Here is a 16574-nt window from a genome sequence, read left to right on the forward strand (position 1 = left end):
GAGCTACACAGTGGCATTTACAGTTTTCTTTGACTTACTTTCAAATACTCCAGCTCACAAAAATGTACGTGTGGGAAGACAGCTATAAAATCTTAGCACATGTTGATGGTTGCTGGAACTGGGTAATGGGTACAGAGTTCACCATTTTAGTTTTGTGTCTGAAAACTTTTATAATCTTTCTTAAAAGATGAGGTGTACCGTTGGGTCCAAGCAAGGATGCCTTGAACTGGGAAAAAATAATCGAGCTCCTAATTGGCCTTGGGTAGAAGGGAGTAAAACCACCCCTGGGAGATAGGCAGGGGTGATATCGAGAGCATGAAGGCTAGAGAGAGAGAATCAATCTGGCACCCCCAGGATAAAAGGACAAGTTCTACCACAAGTGAGGACATGTAACCATGTCTCAGTCTGGAGGGCAAATGAACTGACTGGTCAAGTCTGGGCTGCTCCCTAACCCTGGCTCCCAAGTCTGTAGTCTCAACCACCATCCCCTGCTATTTCCCCCACCTTTCCCCCAGGGCAGTAGGAAAGACTTCTTTCTAGGACTGGCCAAAGAATGCACCCCACCTGAGGCCATTCCCTCTAGGCTTGACTCGGGCTATAATCAGGATCCAAAGCTGGAGCTCTGCATGGGGTGACAGGCCTCCAAGGGAGGAGGAGGTAGGCTTCTGACACTCTAAGTGACCCACCGCCTTAAGACATCAGCTGGGAAAAGGGAGCTCTCTCTGATGACCCCAGACTCAATCAGTGAAGCCCCAGTGATCCTAATGACACAGTAAAACATGCAGTTCTTTATACCATATTCCTATAAAGGAACTCAAACCCTGAGGGAGGGAGCATGGGAGATCTACCCAGAAGAGTTCCCACAGGGCAAAAGAGTGCAAGGCCTGAAGCACTGGGCGCTCCCACCTTCAGAGCCCAAGGAAAACCTACCTAGCCTGCTCTGCTGCCAGCTTTCCAGATGGGGACAAGAGCCCTCAGGGACCACAGGTGCCTTGTGGCCTTGGCTAAATGAATAGGGTTTGGGAAATAGGAACCAAAGGGAGGCAGTCAAGAACCTGCCATTCTTTGACTTTCCTGAGGAGGAGGAGGAGCAGGAAGTATATTCTAAGACACAAAGAGCCCCTCGACTCATCTTTGGACACAGCGGTGGGATCTGAACCTCCTCGGAAGCCAGGTTAGGAAAAGAGAAACCAAGGGAGGGCTGGGGCACTACCAGGCAGAGGAGCAGCTGTCGTGGCCCTGTGGGAGAAGGCTGGCTGACCCCCTCACGGGCAGTCCGCTCCGGAGTGCCCCTGAACGAAGCCCTGCAGAAAGGGGGACATGAGCAGGCGGGGGCTGGAGACAATGCAAAATCCTTAGCGGATCCGGGTCTTCTATTAGCAGGAGGGCTGAGGAGTGAGTCTGAATGGGGTGGGGGAGGGGTGCACAAGACAAAAGGCCTGGGCACCTGCTGCTCTGCTTCACAGTCCTTCCTGCTCCGTTGGGCAGAGCAGGGTGGCTCCCCGGGGAGAGGCAAGTCTGGCAGGTCTAGGAAGTACAGTTTACAGGTCACTTTGGAAAATGAGGAGCCAGAAGACGCCACACACCTTCCATGTGGGGTGAGATCTGAAAGCAGCAGCCAGTGTACTGCCCCTCCCAGAGTCCCTCACTGAAGGTGCCCGTGGCCCCAGGTCCATACTGCAACTACTCAGTTAAAGAACAGCTTTATTGGTAACCTGACGGAACCAAGGCTACCTTGGTGGTGTTAGCCTGTAAGGCCTTATCCATGCGGGAAAACCAGTCACACGATTCATGGCAGTTCCTGACAAGAGGTCAGATCTCCACTCCTAATCATAAGAAAAATTCCAAATTTACAAATTTCAAAAAAAATTCCTGATTTCAGAGTGAACAAAAAGGTCAGAGGGTTATCAGTCCCCCTGCTTGTGGGGGCTCAGGAGGCTGGCTGAGTTGCTCAGTAACATCTGTGGGGCCGCGCAGGCAAGATGGAAGCCAGGAAGGCCATGGGAAATCGCCCCAAAACAAGTTTCCAAGAAGGTTCACACTTGGGCAGGGCATGGAACCTGGCCCTGAGATTGCACTTTGGGTCTGATGGGACCAAGTCCCCGAGCGCGCCTGGATGTCCGAGAACCCCGCCTGCCGGCCTCGGCATGTGGAGGCTCCATAGTCTGGGCTCAGCGGCGCCGCCACAGCCTGTCCCATGTCTCAGCTCCTCAGTGCTGGGGCGTCCCCAGCTTCCTGACGGGATACAGGTACCACATCACCACCCCTGAGGGGTTGATGATCACTGTGAAGTTGGTTTTAGAGTGGAGGCCACTGATGACATCACCCGTGTAGACGTTCTGGGCCTGCAGTGGGAGGAGACATCAGCAAAACCACTATAAGAACAGCTGCACAGGGGCGCCTGGGTGGCTCAGTGGTTAAGCCGCTGCCTTCGGCTCAGGTCATGATCTCGGGGTCCTGGGATCGAGTCCCGCATCGGGCTCTCTGCTCAGCAGGGAGCCTGCTTCCTCCTCTCTCTCTCTCTGCCTGCCTCTCTGCCTACTTGTGATTTCTCTCTGTCGAATAAATAAATAAAATCTTAAAAAAAAAAAAAAAAAAAAAAAAAAAGAACAGCTGCACAGAGCCCCCCTCCGAGGGCAGGAAAGCCTGGACTTCGGCCTGTGGCGGGCTTCCGGGGTGCCCCAGAGAAAGGGGAGCACGGCACCTCCCATCACTTCTCCATTGGCAAAGTCAGCAGTTGCCCAAACACAGGCAGTGGTGAAAGCCCCAGCCCACGGACAACCGGAGGAACGTGCTGGCAAGGACAGACCAATAAGGGGATGTGTGCAGCTTCAGGGCACAGGCCTTAATTATACAGCGCAGCTCTGTTTGCAGAGCCTGAAAACACCAGTGCGGAGAAGGGTACAGCCACAGCCCTGCACACCTGCAGCTGCCCCTCAGGCTCCTGCCAGAGGCCCCAGGGTCCAAGGCCTAGGGGAGGCCCTGTACGAGGCAGCAGCACCCCAGCAACGCCCTCCCAGGGAAATCTGCAGCCCTGTGGGTAGCAGGGTACTCACCTCATACGTGTGGGAGCTGTTGAAGTTGAGCTGGGCAAGGGAGGAGTGGTAGTGATACGGCATATCTGTCCGGCGGCTGAAGAAGACTAAGGCGCTGGCCCCGTTGGCCAGGGGCCGCATGAACACTTCAATGCGGGATTTCTCCTAGGCACACAAGGTGGCTACCAGCTGGCCTCCCTGCTCAGGCAGGCCCTGAAACCCCCTCCCCAGCCTTCCTTTGAGCTCTGGGTCTCCCTAGCCCACACTTTCATATCACGAAGAAGTTTGGGGGGATATCTGGGCCCTCTAGCACCCCAACTTACTCTTGCCTGACTCAATTGTGTGCCAGGCCCCATGCTAGAACACAGAGACAAGTGCTGTATGAGGTCCTGTCTCGGAGAGGCAGGGTCAGGGGTGGGATAGATATGGGCAGCTGCTGGCGCTGGAGTGGAGGCCACTGTCCAGGAAGGACGGTGAACTCTGGCCTGAGTAGCCAGGAGGGTGAAGCCCCATCTTCCAGAAGGTCCCTGGGCCTGGTTCCACCATAAGCCCCTCCAGTAGGAATGAAGTTACCTCCTTGAGGCATCATCGACTCCGTCCGTGACTTCTAGAAGTTGTATGGATTTCTTTTAACTAGAGAGGGGGAAGATCTGTGCAAACAGCACAAGCTCTGAGGGTCGACTGTTGGGAGTTAAGTCCTACTGTATCATCTACCAATTCTGTGGCCTTGTGTTTCTCAGACTCCTCAAGTCTCAGTTTCCTCATTTGTAAGATGGGGAGGAGTATTAACCTTCTGAGAAAAGGTACCAGAACGCCCAGTGCACAGTAGGTTCTCAGTAAACAGCCAGTGCTAGTTTCGTACTAGTAGTGGTTCATTCCTTGGCTCAAACAATTCCTAAGCTCTGGAGGGAAGCCCTAGTTCTCTGCCAGGCATCACTGATGTGTGCATAAGTCTTATACTGCCAAGTCGAGGGACCCCACTGTCCTGTGTGCACTTGTGGGGTGATGTGTCCCTTCCCCAAATCCCATGAGCTCTGGCTTTGCTCTCACTCAGGCAAAGGGGCACCGGTGGGAAGGGGCGGACAGCTGGAGCAGCTCCCGGTAGAATCCTTGACCTACTGCAACCAGGAAGGAGGGCTGAGCAGATTTCAGAGGCCCAGCCCTCCGTGACCTCCGGCTTGCAGCCTTGTTCTCAGGGGAGCCCAGTCCCTTGGCCTCCCCTTCCCTCCCCCCCCCACCCCAGTACCTTGCGAATCCTGCGCCCTTGGATGCCCAATGGATCCTGGTTGATTTTGATCATGAGTGGATTCTGCAGAATGTCCATGTTCTGGGCTGAGATGGTACGCAGGTCCGTGGACATGAAGAGGGGCGCTGCCAGCACCGTCCATAGTGCCATCTGGGCCCGGGCTTGCTCAAAGCTGAGGCCAAAGTTCCCTATGAGCAGCTGGGGTCAGAGAAGAGAGGAGCGGTCAGCTCTGTCCTCTCCAGGGAAGTGGGCACAGGGCCCAACCCTAAACGCGTGGCCAGGGCAAGAGGAGGTGGGGAGGACAGCCTGTGCACACAACTTCTCAGCCGCGCGGCCTTGGGCTGAGCCGAGCACTCTCCCTGTGAGCCTCAACTTTTTATTTCACCAAGAATACAGGGTGAGCGTATGTCCTGGCCACACCACAGGTTGTTCAGATGATCCAGTGGGATCCTGTTGCCGAATGCGTTTAGACACTGGAACACCAAAGTCAAGAAATCCAGTCGGAGTGGCAGCCATAGGTAACCAGACCTGGACAGAATCCCTGCTCCCACTCCTAGCCATCCACCTGCCCTAGCCACAGGCGACAGGACCAAGGGGGCCTTCCTGACCCCAGGGCAACCAGTCCACAGACTGGACACAAACAGTAATGGCTAACGCAAGCAACATGCTGGGGTACTTAGTGATCCCAACTGAACCACCACGGGGTGTGCGCCAAACTGTGCCGAGCTTTTTAAAGAATCATCCGTTTCAATACTCGGAGCAGCCCTCTGTGAGGTAGCTGCTCTTCTCATTCTCCCACTGACAAAACTGAAGCACAGGAAAAATGAAGTCCCTTTCCCAAGGCCGAGTGGCAGAGCGGGAACCAGAACTCCAAAGCAGGCCAATCTGTTTCTCCAGGTGTCTATCTGGCCTCCGTAATAATAGTATATACAATAATGTAATTATTATAATCATCACTGGTAGTAAATGCTTGTTGGCTAAATGAAGAGACAGCTATAAAGTCGTAAGATAAACTGCAAGACAATTTCGGTCATGGGGCTCTGAGGTAGGCACGAGGGGCCACCTCTGCCTGTCGACGCTCTGCGGGCCGTACCAGGGCACAGGGCAGGGCAGTCTAGGGAGGGAGTGGCCAGAGCGCGTGGACTCCTCGTGACCCTCACCCCCTAGCGGAATACAGTCCCACAAGCTGCACTACAGACCGAGTTCTCAGGTTTCAAGAAACATCAGAACCGCCCGGGAAGATGGTTAACAATGGGCATTGCTAGGCCCTCTTCGAACATTCTGATCCACAAGGTGGGGGTGGGGCCCTGGGAAGAGAGGAAAACAAGCTCCCATCGTGAGTCCACCGCAGCTGGCGCAAGGACGTGTTTTAGAGACCCTGATCTAGAACCTGGCGGTGAGCATCTAGGAAGACAGCACAGGGCAGTGGGGAGTGGGTCTGTCGTGACCATGCCCCCTCCATGCCGGTACCATGTCCGGGTCGTTCCAGTGCCCAGGGCCTGCCACCGGCTGCAGGATGTCCTGGTTGTCCACAAACCAGTCCAGGATGGAGAGCACGCTACTCCAGGAGTCCTGGATGTCGTCATAGTTGCGCCAGAGGTTGCAGATTTCTGCCAGCAGAGTGTAGTTCACCTGGATGTTGGGGGAAAGCGGAGTCCGGCACCAGAGGCAGGCCCTGCTGCCTGGAGGCCCGCACGTGGGCTGAGGAGCCTCAGCAGGAGACGTGGAGGGTGGGGGATGGGGATGGGGGCAGAGAACAGGCCCTGAGCCAGATGAGGAAGGCCTCCCCTGTCCTCACATGCCATCTGGGCCCAGCCCAGGTAGGGGCCCAGGCCGGTGTACCCACAGCGCCCCCACCCCTGTATTCTCTCAGTGAGTCCCACCACCTGCCGGCGCTCTCCCTCCTGTAAGCCGGTCGGATCCCACCCTTTCCAGGGTCCTAGGTGCTGAAGGGCCCCTGGGGAGGTTCAGCTGCACCCGCCTGGCCTGACCAGCCTTCTGGACCTCCTGGGCCACTCAGTACCGCCAGGATTCTGCCCACGTGCTGGGTGACGTGTGTCTGCCCATGACGTGCGGTTCCTATGCCTTGGATGCCCATCCCTTCATCCACCTCACAAGTGTCTCCTCTTCTCTAGACCCAGGGCTGGCTGAGGCCCCCCTTGGGGCACTTACAATCCTCTCCTAGACCCACAAATCAGCACATGGGCAGCTGTGATGAGCGCAGCCCTGACTGCACAGGGGTGAGGAGGCTTGGGTGTGGAGCACACTGCCAGGCCGGTGCACAGAAAGGCTTACCTTTGGGGGAAGGCCCCCTTCATAGGCTGGCCAACTGCAGGAGAAGGCAATGGGGCGGCCTGTGGCATTCAGGGCAGCTGCCATCTTGGGGTACCCTGGGGAAGCCCAACCCCCACACTTTAGGACTGAGGAGGCTCAGGAGAAAATCTGAGGCCTCAGCCCAAACCTCCCACCAAATGTGAGGAAAGAGACTCAAAAGAGAGGGACTTCCTCTTTTGAGTCTCACTTCCTTGGTGGGGCATGCTGCCAAGCCATGGGTAGGAAGCCTGGGAGGCAGGAATCCCCCCAGCCTCTGGGCACAGGGAATTGGGAAATGCTACCCCCTAGGGGCCACAGGGACACACGAGCTCAAGCTCAGCCAGGTGGGCACCTGGGAGCTTTTCATGGCCACCCCTCCCCAGCCCCCTGTCCAGCCCCCCCCCCGGCCCCCCGCCAGCTCTAGGACCCACCCTGGGCCCGTTCCTTGGGGGTCGAAAAGCAGCCATCCAACTTCAGCATGTCCACCTTCCACGCGGCAAAGGTTTGAGCGTCCTGAACCACCTTGTCTAGCGTGGTGCCTGGGTAGCCCATACAGGTGAAGTTGCCCATGTCCTCGTAGATGCCCAGCTTCAGGCCCAGGGAGTGAGCCTGTCAGGGTTGAGGACACCGTGGGCTCAGGCGGGGAGCCACCTCACAGGCACATCTGACCAGGCTTCATTATAAAACTATCAATGGCTCCCCACTGCCCAAAGGAAAGGGTCTCCGTGTGCTGGCCTGGCCCCTGCCAACCACAGTCCTCCTCCTCCCTCCAACACACGCCCCCCATGGGCAGTTTCTGGCTTCTAGGCCTGGCTTCTGCCGCCCCTCTGCCCGGAATGCCACTTCACTTGTATCAGCTCAGGAACCGCCTCCTCGGGGGAATCTTTCTGAAATCCCAGGCTGGATAAGATGCCTTTCCCACCACAGTGGGCCCAAGCGAGCTGTTCATTTATCTGCCTCCCCCACCAGACTGAGATTTTTCAAGCAGGGGCTGCAGAACTGAACCCTAAGTGAAGTGGTGGCGGTGGGGCCGCGAGCAGTCTGGACCCCCAGCTCTAGGGCATGGCCGGGGTTGGGGCTCACATAGTCCGCCAGGAAGGCAATGCCGTTGGGGAAGCGCTTGGGGTCGGGCACCAGGTTGCCTTTAGCGTCCCGCCCACCGATCCAGCAGTCGTCGATGTTGAGGTATATGTAGCCTAGGTCCCGCCATCCATCCTGTGCCAGGTGGTCGGCCATCTCCATGAAGAGCCGCTCACTGGTGAGAGGCAGGGTGGAGGGCAGCTCGGTCACCCCCCGCCCCCTTCTTCAGAGCTTTTGAGACTTCCCAGATCCTCTGAGTGTGAACCCGGGCTGTGAGAACCATAATCAGGGTGGAATGAAAGGAGGGGCCTGGCCCCCGGGCTTGCGCAACTGAGCCAGCCTTCACAATTATCTCCTTTCAGTGACCTCAGGGGCTGGGTCCACCACGATGTCCCTGACCCATCAGGGCTGACAGTCCCTACATAGGCCCCAAGCAGGGCACAGGCTGTCGGATGTCCCAGAAGTCCCCTCTGGCTGCGTTCTCTCTGGGATGGGGCTCTCTGGCCCTGCCCTCCTTTCTAGCCGACCCTCCGCGCTCGGCCCCCCCACTCTGCTGGGTCTTGGGCGAGGCTGGTGCGGTGGTGGGCCTTCCTCACCTGATGCAGTTCTTCGGGTCCTCCTCGCAGTTGGTGTTGCAGCGAAAGCGTTCCCAGGCCAGCCAGCCCATGGGTGGCTTCCGCAGGAGCCCATTCTCTAGCACCAGCACATGGGCCACCAGGGCCAGCAAGACCACTGCAGGGGGGTCAGAAAGACGACTGTCAGCGGCTCCCATAGCTGCCCCAGGCCTCACGCCGCTCCATTCATACCCTGTCCGGCCTGACTGTTCAGCTCTGCACAGGCCGCTGGCCTTCCCCTTAGGGGAATCAATAGGGTAGAACTAGCTCTTCCTGCAGCTGCTGGCTCCAGCGGTCACAGTGAGGGGGCTCACGGTGCCTGGGGCAGGGCGGTGTGTTCTGGGCCTGAGTCCCACTTGCTGTTGCCACAGCTGTTGTTGCTGGAATTCGTAAAAGCTCACATCTGAGGTTGTATCCTTTCTATACCCTGACCAGCTCCCCCGTTTACACAGAACTTGACAGAACCCTGTAGTCAGACTCCAGGTCTCCTGACCCCCATCCATAGGTCGTGGCTCTCCCCCACAGAACCCCCCGCTCAAGAGGCCTCATAAGGGCTTAAGGGGTCAACCAAGTTGGACCTGCACCTAGCCAGCCCCCGCCCCCCCCCGGGGTGAACCCTTGCCCCCTAGGGCCTGTTTCCTTATCTGTAAGATGAAGTTACTGTAACTGACTTTACAGGGCTGTTCCCTGCCATGCTGATAACACATAAAACGGGACTTCTGCACTTTGAGGGAGAGGGGACGGGAAAGGAAGAGGCTTCTTTGGAGGGTGACTGACTGATGCCTAGGTGGGAAGCATCTCCTTTCCGGTCCAGTTCCAAGAACAAGAGGAACATGTCTCCCCACATACCCACATCAGGGAAGGAGGCCCTGAAACCAGAGGGCTGGAACTTCCTCCAGGTAGCCCCTACCCCCAACGGGTCACCTACCCTCCCCCAGACCATCCCCACGAGCTAGGTACCTGTCTTCAGCAACATTGCTCTGGACTCAGCGTCTCGGAACCTGACCAGATCTGCTCTGCTTTTAGCAGCTTTCTATGCTGGACTTCGGAAGCTAAGAAACGTTAGAAAAGCACTGGGGTCACTACTGCCTCGCTAGCTCTGCCGCCCTCAGCCTTGGGAGTGGATCCCCCACTCGGTCCCGAAGTCGCCCTCATTGCCCACCACCTCCGGCCCCCGCCATCACTTCCCCGAGGTTGGGGATGCCTCAGAAATACTAACCAAGGCGTCTTAGACGATAGCCCCCCCCCCCCGTAGTGCTGGGAACCCCGAGCGCCCACGGGCGGCCCTCCGCCGGGCCGGGGCCACAAAAAGACAGCGATCCCCTCTGGGACGCCCGGGAAGAACCGAGGCGTCGGGTTGGGACCAGGCTTCGGACTCCCACCGGGTCTGGGTTGCCCCCCCGTCCCCAAGGACCGCAGCCCAGCAGCCCCAGAGCGGGGACCCTCCCCCAGAGTGCCCCGTTCACGGAACTCACCCCGCGGACGCCCCCGAACGCCACCCGCTTCTGCCTCTGGGGCAGCCGACTGCCGCTGTAACCCGATTTGCCTGCTGCGTTCCAGAGGGGGCGGAGCCTGGCGGCGGCACGCCTTCCCCGGCGGAACCTATCAGAATCGCCCTAGCAACGTCGCGTCCCGCCCGCTGTGAGCCCAATAAGCCCTCCCCCGAGCCTCCCCAAGCCCCGCCCCCCTCGAGCTCCGGCTCTGAGCTCACCCCCGGCGGACGCCCGCCGGCCTAGCGAGTTTAAGGACTGGCTGAGCTGGCTACCACGGCTCCCGGAGAGGGTAGTCGTTTCACCTCTGTGGGGTCCCTGAAGGCAAGCATAGTGCCCCGCACAGTGTACACGTTTAATCAATAGTATGGCGTGAATATCTGCGTTATTAAAAGGAAATGAGGAGATGCCATGAAGCACGACCCAAAGTAAGCCACTCAAAAACCGTAGTCGAAGATGAAAAGGCATTACGAGAAAGATGGGTGGAGGAAAGCAAGTCAGGTGTAGGGCACTGTTTTTTGCAAAGCCAGGAGGTTCTCCCCACCTGCCTGACCCTCCGGGCCAGCCACCGGTTGTCCCGACCCAGGCACGCATTCTGCATATTTCTTCTCTTTCATTCATCAAATATTTGATGAGCGACTCCTAGGTAGGCGCCAAACACTTTATTCTCGGCACCTTCACTTGGATGGTCACTGGGCATCTCAAACACAACCGGCCCCACACCAAACTCCCCAAACGGAACAGGTAATGGCAACCCTCCTTCCATATGCTCAAGCCAAAACCTTTGAGTCCTCTTTGCCACCCCTCTCCCTCACTCCCCATATCCAGTCTTTTGGCAAAACCGGATGCCCTCTGCCTTCCCAACCCACCTCTCATTACTCTCCCGGCAACCGTCGCGTCTTGCCTGGATCATTAGTTGCAGCATCCTCGCCAGCCGGCGGCTTCCCCCTGCACTCACTCTCCACAGCGGCCAGAGTACTCCTACAGAACTGGAGCTCCGCTGGGACACCCGGGCGGCTCAGTAGGATGAAGCCTGCCACTCCTGACTTCCGCTCAGGTCATGATCTGAGAGCTGTGAGATAGAGCCCAGGGTTGGCCTCCTGCCGAGCCTGCTTGAGTTCTCTCTCTCCTTCTCCCTCTGCTTGCTTGAGTGCTCTCTCTCTCTCTAAAAAAATAAATAGAAAATAAAATATAACAGATCATGCTTTGCTCCACCCTGTGATGGCTGTTCATCCCAGTCTAGAGGCTCCCAGATTTACAAAGCCCCGCCCACACGGTCCGACCCCCTCTCCCACTGCTCCCCCCTCCTCCCTGACTCCCGGCCACAACGTCCTCCTTAAAGTTCCTCAAACACACAACAGGCCTCCGGGCCCTGGCACTAGCTGTTCTCCCTGCCTGGAACGCTCTTCCTCCAGATTTTGGCATGGCTGGCTCCTTTATTTCCTCCCAGTCTATCTCAAAGGCCACCTGCTCAATGAGGCCTACCTTGACCTTCCCATTTGAAATTGCGATCTCTACTTTAGCAGTGCCCAAGCTCCCTGGCCTTCCTATATTTTCTGTACCCCATATTCCCGTCTAACACACTTATTATGGTTTCTATTATTAAATGAATTAAATTTAGTAGAAGAGACAGATAACACGAAACGAAAGCGTGAATACAGGGGAATTTCTATCGTGGCTAGTGAAAATACAACTCAGGGATGTGATAAGAGACTTGAGGGTAGGTTACTTTCCATCGCCTAGTCAGGGAGGGGACATCTGAGCAGAGTCCTAATTGATGTGAAGGAGCCCTGAGACGTTAGAGCCGAGGGGTAGGGACAAGAAGAACACACTCTAGGCTGCAGGAAAGTGCAAAGGCTAGAGCTCCGAGCCCGGAACCACCAAGTTCAGGGGCAGATACACCGACCTCGCTGGCTTCCAGCCTCTGGTGTGTGGCTGAGCACTCCTGCGACCTTCACTACAGTCCACCAAGAGACCGACCCCAGGCAGAGCCCGGGGGCCGCGGGTGGGCGGCAGGCCGCTGGCAGTGGCGGAAGCAGAAATGGATAAGCCCCAGAAACAGATTCGAGAATTTCAGGGGCCGGGTGGAGTCGCCAGGAAGCTCGCCCGGGCCTCGCGGGCTGGATAGGAGCCCGCCCAGAGGAGGCGCCGGGCCGAAGCCGTCCCAGGCTTGGCTCGGTGGGAAAAGTGGGCCGGGCGGGATGAGGGGCCTGGAGAGGGGGAGAGAAGGGCTCCGAGTCCTCCCGGCGGTGGGCTGGGTCCGAGGCCCGCGGACGGCCTGCGGTGGGGCCCTGGGTTCGAGGTCGCCCGCCGCTGACCAGCTCTGTCCCGGGCTCTGGGGCCTCAGTTTCCCCCCCACGCGTGGATCAGGGGCGGCTTCGCGGACCGCCGGGTGAGCCTCGGGAGGGGAGGGGCGCGGGGGGTAATTCGAGCCGCCCGGAAGGGGTCTCCCGGCGCCCGCGGCCACGTTCCGGTCCTGGCGGAGGCGCGGGGCCCGGAGCCCGGGTCGCCCCGAGCCGCGGGCGCAGCCCACCCCGCGGGCCGCCCTCCCGAGCGGCGTCGCGCCTGGCCGCGCGGAGGTGAGCTGGCCCGGCGGGCTCTGGAGGCGGTGGCCCCGGGAAGGCGTGGCCAGCGGAGACGTGGCGGGGCAGCCCCACTGCGCGGACCGGGAGACTGAGGCAGCCGCCGCGGCTCTGCGCGCTCGGCCGGGGGCTCCCGCGGAGGCCACCGCTGTTTTCGGGCGGTGGCGGGTCCGGGGCAACCCGGTGGCCCCAGGCCGCTGGGTCCCAGGCCCCAGCCCGCCCAGCTCCTCTAACAGAATCAGGAAACACGGGTGTACCGGCCCCTCGCGGGCTGTGCGGTCCGCGTCCCGCACCAGGGTCGCGGCGGGAGCCGGAGCATTGCCCCGCGGGCCCCGGGGTCCCCTTTCTGCGCCCCGGTGCCGTGCCGGGAGGACCTCCGTGAGCCCCCGCCTCCCGCGACCCGCCACGGGCACGGCCCCGCCCCCGAAGGCCCGGCCTGCTTCTCTCCCCAGGCCTTATCGGGACTGGTCCTTAACGTGACTTCTTACTTAATTTTCCCATTCATTTATTATTTATCTTTGTTTACAATGTCTCCCCGCTGGAATGCAGGCTCCAGGACGGACGGATTGCTTTGTCCACTGTTGTCTTCCTGGTTATTTCAGTACTTTCTGGAGTCCTCATCTCGATGGGCTTTTTATGGGAGGCTGCGGGCAGCCAAGCCGACTCCCGCCCAGACGAGTCAGTCCTGCGCTAGACGTTCTGGGGCTGGGGAGAGTGCGGTAAACAAGGAGATCATTGTGGGGGGAAGGAAAAGAAAGCAGAAGTGGGGGGCTACTGGTTGAGTCAGCTTGTGCTCCGGAGCACTTTAGAAACAGTGATCAGGGCAGGCCTCGCAGATTAGGTGACTTCGGCGCGCAGATAAACCCTGGGACTGCTAAAAGGGCAAAGCAGGAAGCTGAGGACACTTAACTCTGACCTTGACTTTGGGTGTAGGGGACTGAGCTCTGCCAAGTGATGGTCAGTTGCTCTCAGGTGCCTGGTCTGGGTGGGTGGGAAGACAGGGAGATTATCAGGGGTCAGGGGAGGCTTCCTGGAGGCGGCGGTGGTTTTACTGGGCCTCTAAGACTGAGTAGGATTTCTCATCCTTTAGGATGCTGTGATGGAGTTTTGACAATTGTTTTGCAGGTGCCCTAGGAACTACATAGTCAAAGGGTTACACCGAGAGGCTGGACGAGAGGCCCCCGCCCTCTTGCTGTGAGCTCTGCTGGTAAGTGAGTCCCTGCGGAGACTCGCCCCTGGAAGGCATGAGGGAAATAGGAGACCAAGCTCTGCTTCTCACTGGTCATGCAGGCTTGGGCAGTTCATCTTCGCTGCTCTGGGCATCCATTTTTCATGGGTCAGGAGGACAGTTGGATTGGGTGCCCCTTAGGATCCGTGGGGCACCCGCATTCAGGAGGGATTGGGTTGGGGTTGGGGTTGGTCCTACCCAGCCACACCCTGTGTTTGTACCACACTCTTGTATACTGAGCCGGTCCCCATGTAAGCCTCTCCCAAACCCCCACCCCTGCCAGTGGAGGAATGGGGCCTGGCTTGCCCCACCCTGCCTTCATCTGGCCCCAAAGGCCACAGATTCTTAACTAAAGGATAACTGCCATTAACCAAGGAGAGGCTGGCGGGGGCCCAGGAGGGTCACAGAAACCTTGGAGGTTTGGCTTCAGGGTTGGAGCTAAGGGACCCCTGGATTAAGGGATGGTTCAAGCAGTGATTTCTACGGGTTCAGGGTCCATTTCAGCTCAGCTGATGCTTTTTTCTTTGGAGTTTAAAAAGCTGTTTCAAACCCCTCCTTACCTCCTGGTCTGGGACAGTCACATTATCCTCTGAGTCCTCTGCTGTCCAGTTTTTTGCATGCCCCTCACAACCACCCTTTGCGAGAAAAGGCAGGGACACAAGCCCATTTCACAGATGAGGACCCTGAGAGCCTCAGGGTATACAGCAAGTGAGTAGAGGCCACAGGGCAGGGGCCCAGGGGTCCTCCAGAGCCAGCGTTCTTTTCCCAGCAGGGGCAGAGAGGCTGCCTCCCGCTCTGACCTGTGGCCACCCATCTCCCCTCACAGTTCTTATGGGAGCCATGAAGCTGAATGAGAGGAGCGTGGCCCACTACGCGCTGAGCGACTCCCCCGCCGACCATACGGGCTTTCTGCGCACCTGGGGCGGGCCAGGGACTGCACCGACCCCCAGTGGCACCGGCCGGAGGTGCTGGTTTGTCCTCAAAGGCAACCTGCTCTTCTCCTTTGAGAGTCGGGAGAGCCGGGCCCCGCTGAGCCTGGTGGTGCTGGAGGGCTGCACGGTGGAGCTGGCCGAGGCTCCCGTGTCCGAGGAGTTCGCCTTCGCCATCTGCTTCGACGCCCCTGGTGTGCGCCCACACCTGCTGGCAGCCGATGGGCCCGCGGCGCAGGAGGCCTGGGTGAAGGCCCTGTCCAGGGCCAGCTTTAGCTACATGCGCCTGGTGGTGCGCGAGCTGGAGAGCCAGCTGCGCGAGGCCCGCCACAGCCTGGCTCTGCATCGCCACTCATCCTGGAAGGCCATTGGCAGCCACTGTAAGCCCCAGGCTCCTGACCGCCGGTCTCCAGGCCTGGAAAACGGTCACTCCCCCTCCAAGGACTGCAGCCCCGTGGACTCGGTTGAAGAAAGAGGCAGCAAGCTAGCAGGGCAGGGCTTGGCCGAGTGGCAGGGCCCGGCCAGCCTCTTCCTGGACAGGAGGCAGAGCCCCGCGTTCCCTGAGACCTCCTACTTTTCTACTCTGCACAACTGGTACGGCCAGGAGATCACGGAGCTGAGGCAGAGGTGGCTGCGGAGGGTCTGGGGGAGCCAGCCAGCTCGGGAGAAACAGGATGGGCCCTGAGCCTCAGCCCTTGGGGCTTCTGCCCTTATCCTGCTGGTCAGGATTCAGTGTTTATTCGGTTTCAAGTTGCTTTTTTTTGAGAGGGTTCTTTCCTTCCTGCTTTTTAGTCCTTCTCCAGGTTCCAGATCCAGCCTCGTGCCTGGATGGGACTGAGGAATCATTCTTTCCAGCACCTTTATTTCCTGAGGCCCAGAGAGGAAGGGGGCTTGCTTGGTAGCCATGGAGCGTGACCAAGTCTCCTGCCGCTCTGCTGGACTGCCCCTCTGGCAGGGGACACTAGTCAAATGGTGGGAATGGGGACTATTATGTGGCCATAGAATGCTACCTACACACCAGACTCTACAACCATAACTTCCGACACAGGGAGCCTTATGTACATTTAAATACCAGAAGTTGGCTCAAGTGTTGGCTTGGGGAACTGACAGCATCAGAGAAAGTAGGTTTATTGCCATAGGGGTTTCTGGGGCCAGTTGCTTCCTGAGAGGTGGGGCATAGGACCCCCTCCCCTCTGCAGTTTGGGTGGGGCCCTTTGGAGGGAGAGGGCCTTCAGCCAGCAAAAGGGGATTGATTCTGCTCAGAAAGTGTCCGGGTCCTCAGGTTCTCTCCCTGGCTGCCCTGTCTATAGATGGTGCTGGTCATGGCCCCAGGAAGGACTGGTGGCAGAAATCCTTCCTGTGTTCTGCCCTGAGCGGCTGGCTCTGGGAGCTGCCAGGTGGGAAGCTAAAGGAGGGGAGGCACATGGGGCTCCCTGGGGAAGCCAGGCTGTTATTTTGGTTCTCAGTCCGGGTCATTCTAGAAGCTTGGACGCAGGATTCCCAGCAAGCACCTGGGATAAACTCTTTCCTCCTAACTGTGCTAAGAGCCACTCCCGATCCCGCACCTGGCCTGGGAACTCATTGACGGTCCCGCTGGTCAGCCAGTGCGTGTCTGCCAAGACCCTGTCTTTGCTACTCTCGGCAGCTCGGTGCCACGCGTTTTCTCTATTGTTGAGGGAGGACCCGCCTGAGCCCCAGGGTGTGGCCGCAGCGGCTGGATGGGCGATCCCGAGGCGGTCAAGGCAGGCCCCCTCTGCCTGCACGCAATCGGCCCCTTCTTAGCCTTGGGTACACTGCCCAGGGTCCGAGTAGGTCTAGAGGCTTCCGCTCAGCCCAAGACCAGGCCGCCGGGAGGCCACCAGGGTCCGGAACCCGTTCCTGCGGGCTTGTTCCCAGGAAGAGGGGCTGGAGGAGCCCCCGGCCCACTGCGCCTTGTTTTATACTCGGACACTACAGGCTTTCGTTCTCGTTCTTACGGTCACAGTGTTTTTTATACGAGTAAAACACTTAGTTTTTATTACTCACTTCGGTTCCTCGAGTTTATTTCAACAGTCACT

The 16574-nt window shown here is 58.5% G+C and overlaps 2 protein-coding genes across 7 annotated transcripts; one reads left to right on the plus strand and one right to left on the minus strand.

Annotated features, from left to right (window-relative positions):
- Positions 1 to 1687: 1687 nt before the first annotated feature.
- On the minus strand, positions 1688 to 10928 carry NAGA (alpha-N-acetylgalactosaminidase). Of its 3 annotated transcripts, none has more exons than XM_059187139.1 (10): positions 10648 to 10927; positions 9249 to 9340; positions 8271 to 8406; positions 7678 to 7849; positions 7026 to 7203; positions 6577 to 6671; positions 5752 to 5913; positions 4282 to 4479; positions 3057 to 3200; positions 1688 to 2345 (listed from the first exon to the last, which is right to left on the minus strand). In XM_059187139.1, the coding sequence occupies exons 2-10, from the start codon at positions 9262 to 9264 to the stop codon at positions 2211 to 2213; spliced, it is 1236 nt and encodes a 411-aa protein (XP_059043122.1). In that variant the 5' UTR covers positions 9265 to 9340; positions 10648 to 10927; the 3' UTR covers positions 1688 to 2210. The 3 variants fall into 3 exon arrangements, with proteins under 3 accessions (XP_059043122.1, XP_059043121.1, XP_059043124.1); XM_059187138.1 differs by lacking the exon at positions 10648 to 10927 and adding an exon at positions 9764 to 9896; XM_059187141.1 differs by lacking the exon at positions 9249 to 9340 and having other exon boundaries at positions 10648 to 10928.
- Positions 10929 to 11859: 931 nt separating this feature from the next.
- PHETA2 (PH domain containing endocytic trafficking adaptor 2) lies at positions 11860 to 16541 on the plus strand. Of its 4 annotated transcripts, none has more exons than XM_059187143.1 (3): positions 11860 to 12170; positions 13486 to 13567; positions 14415 to 16541. In XM_059187143.1, exon 3 carries the CDS (start codon positions 14420 to 14422, stop codon positions 15200 to 15202), a length of 783 nt encoding a protein of 260 aa, XP_059043126.1. In that variant the 5' UTR covers positions 11860 to 12170; positions 13486 to 13567; positions 14415 to 14419; the 3' UTR covers positions 15203 to 16541. The 4 variants fall into 4 exon arrangements, with proteins under 4 accessions (XP_059043126.1, XP_059043128.1, XP_059043125.1 ...); XM_059187145.1 differs by lacking the exon at positions 11860 to 12170 and adding an exon at positions 12283 to 12357; XM_059187142.1 differs by lacking the exon at positions 11860 to 12170 and adding an exon at positions 12953 to 13079.
- Positions 16542 to 16574: the final 33 nt, after the last annotated feature.

Source organism: Mustela lutreola, chromosome 8 (assembly GCF_030435805.1).
Source record: "Mustela lutreola isolate mMusLut2 chromosome 8, mMusLut2.pri, whole genome shotgun sequence".
Taxonomy (NCBI): domain Eukaryota; kingdom Metazoa; phylum Chordata; class Mammalia; order Carnivora; family Mustelidae; genus Mustela; species Mustela lutreola.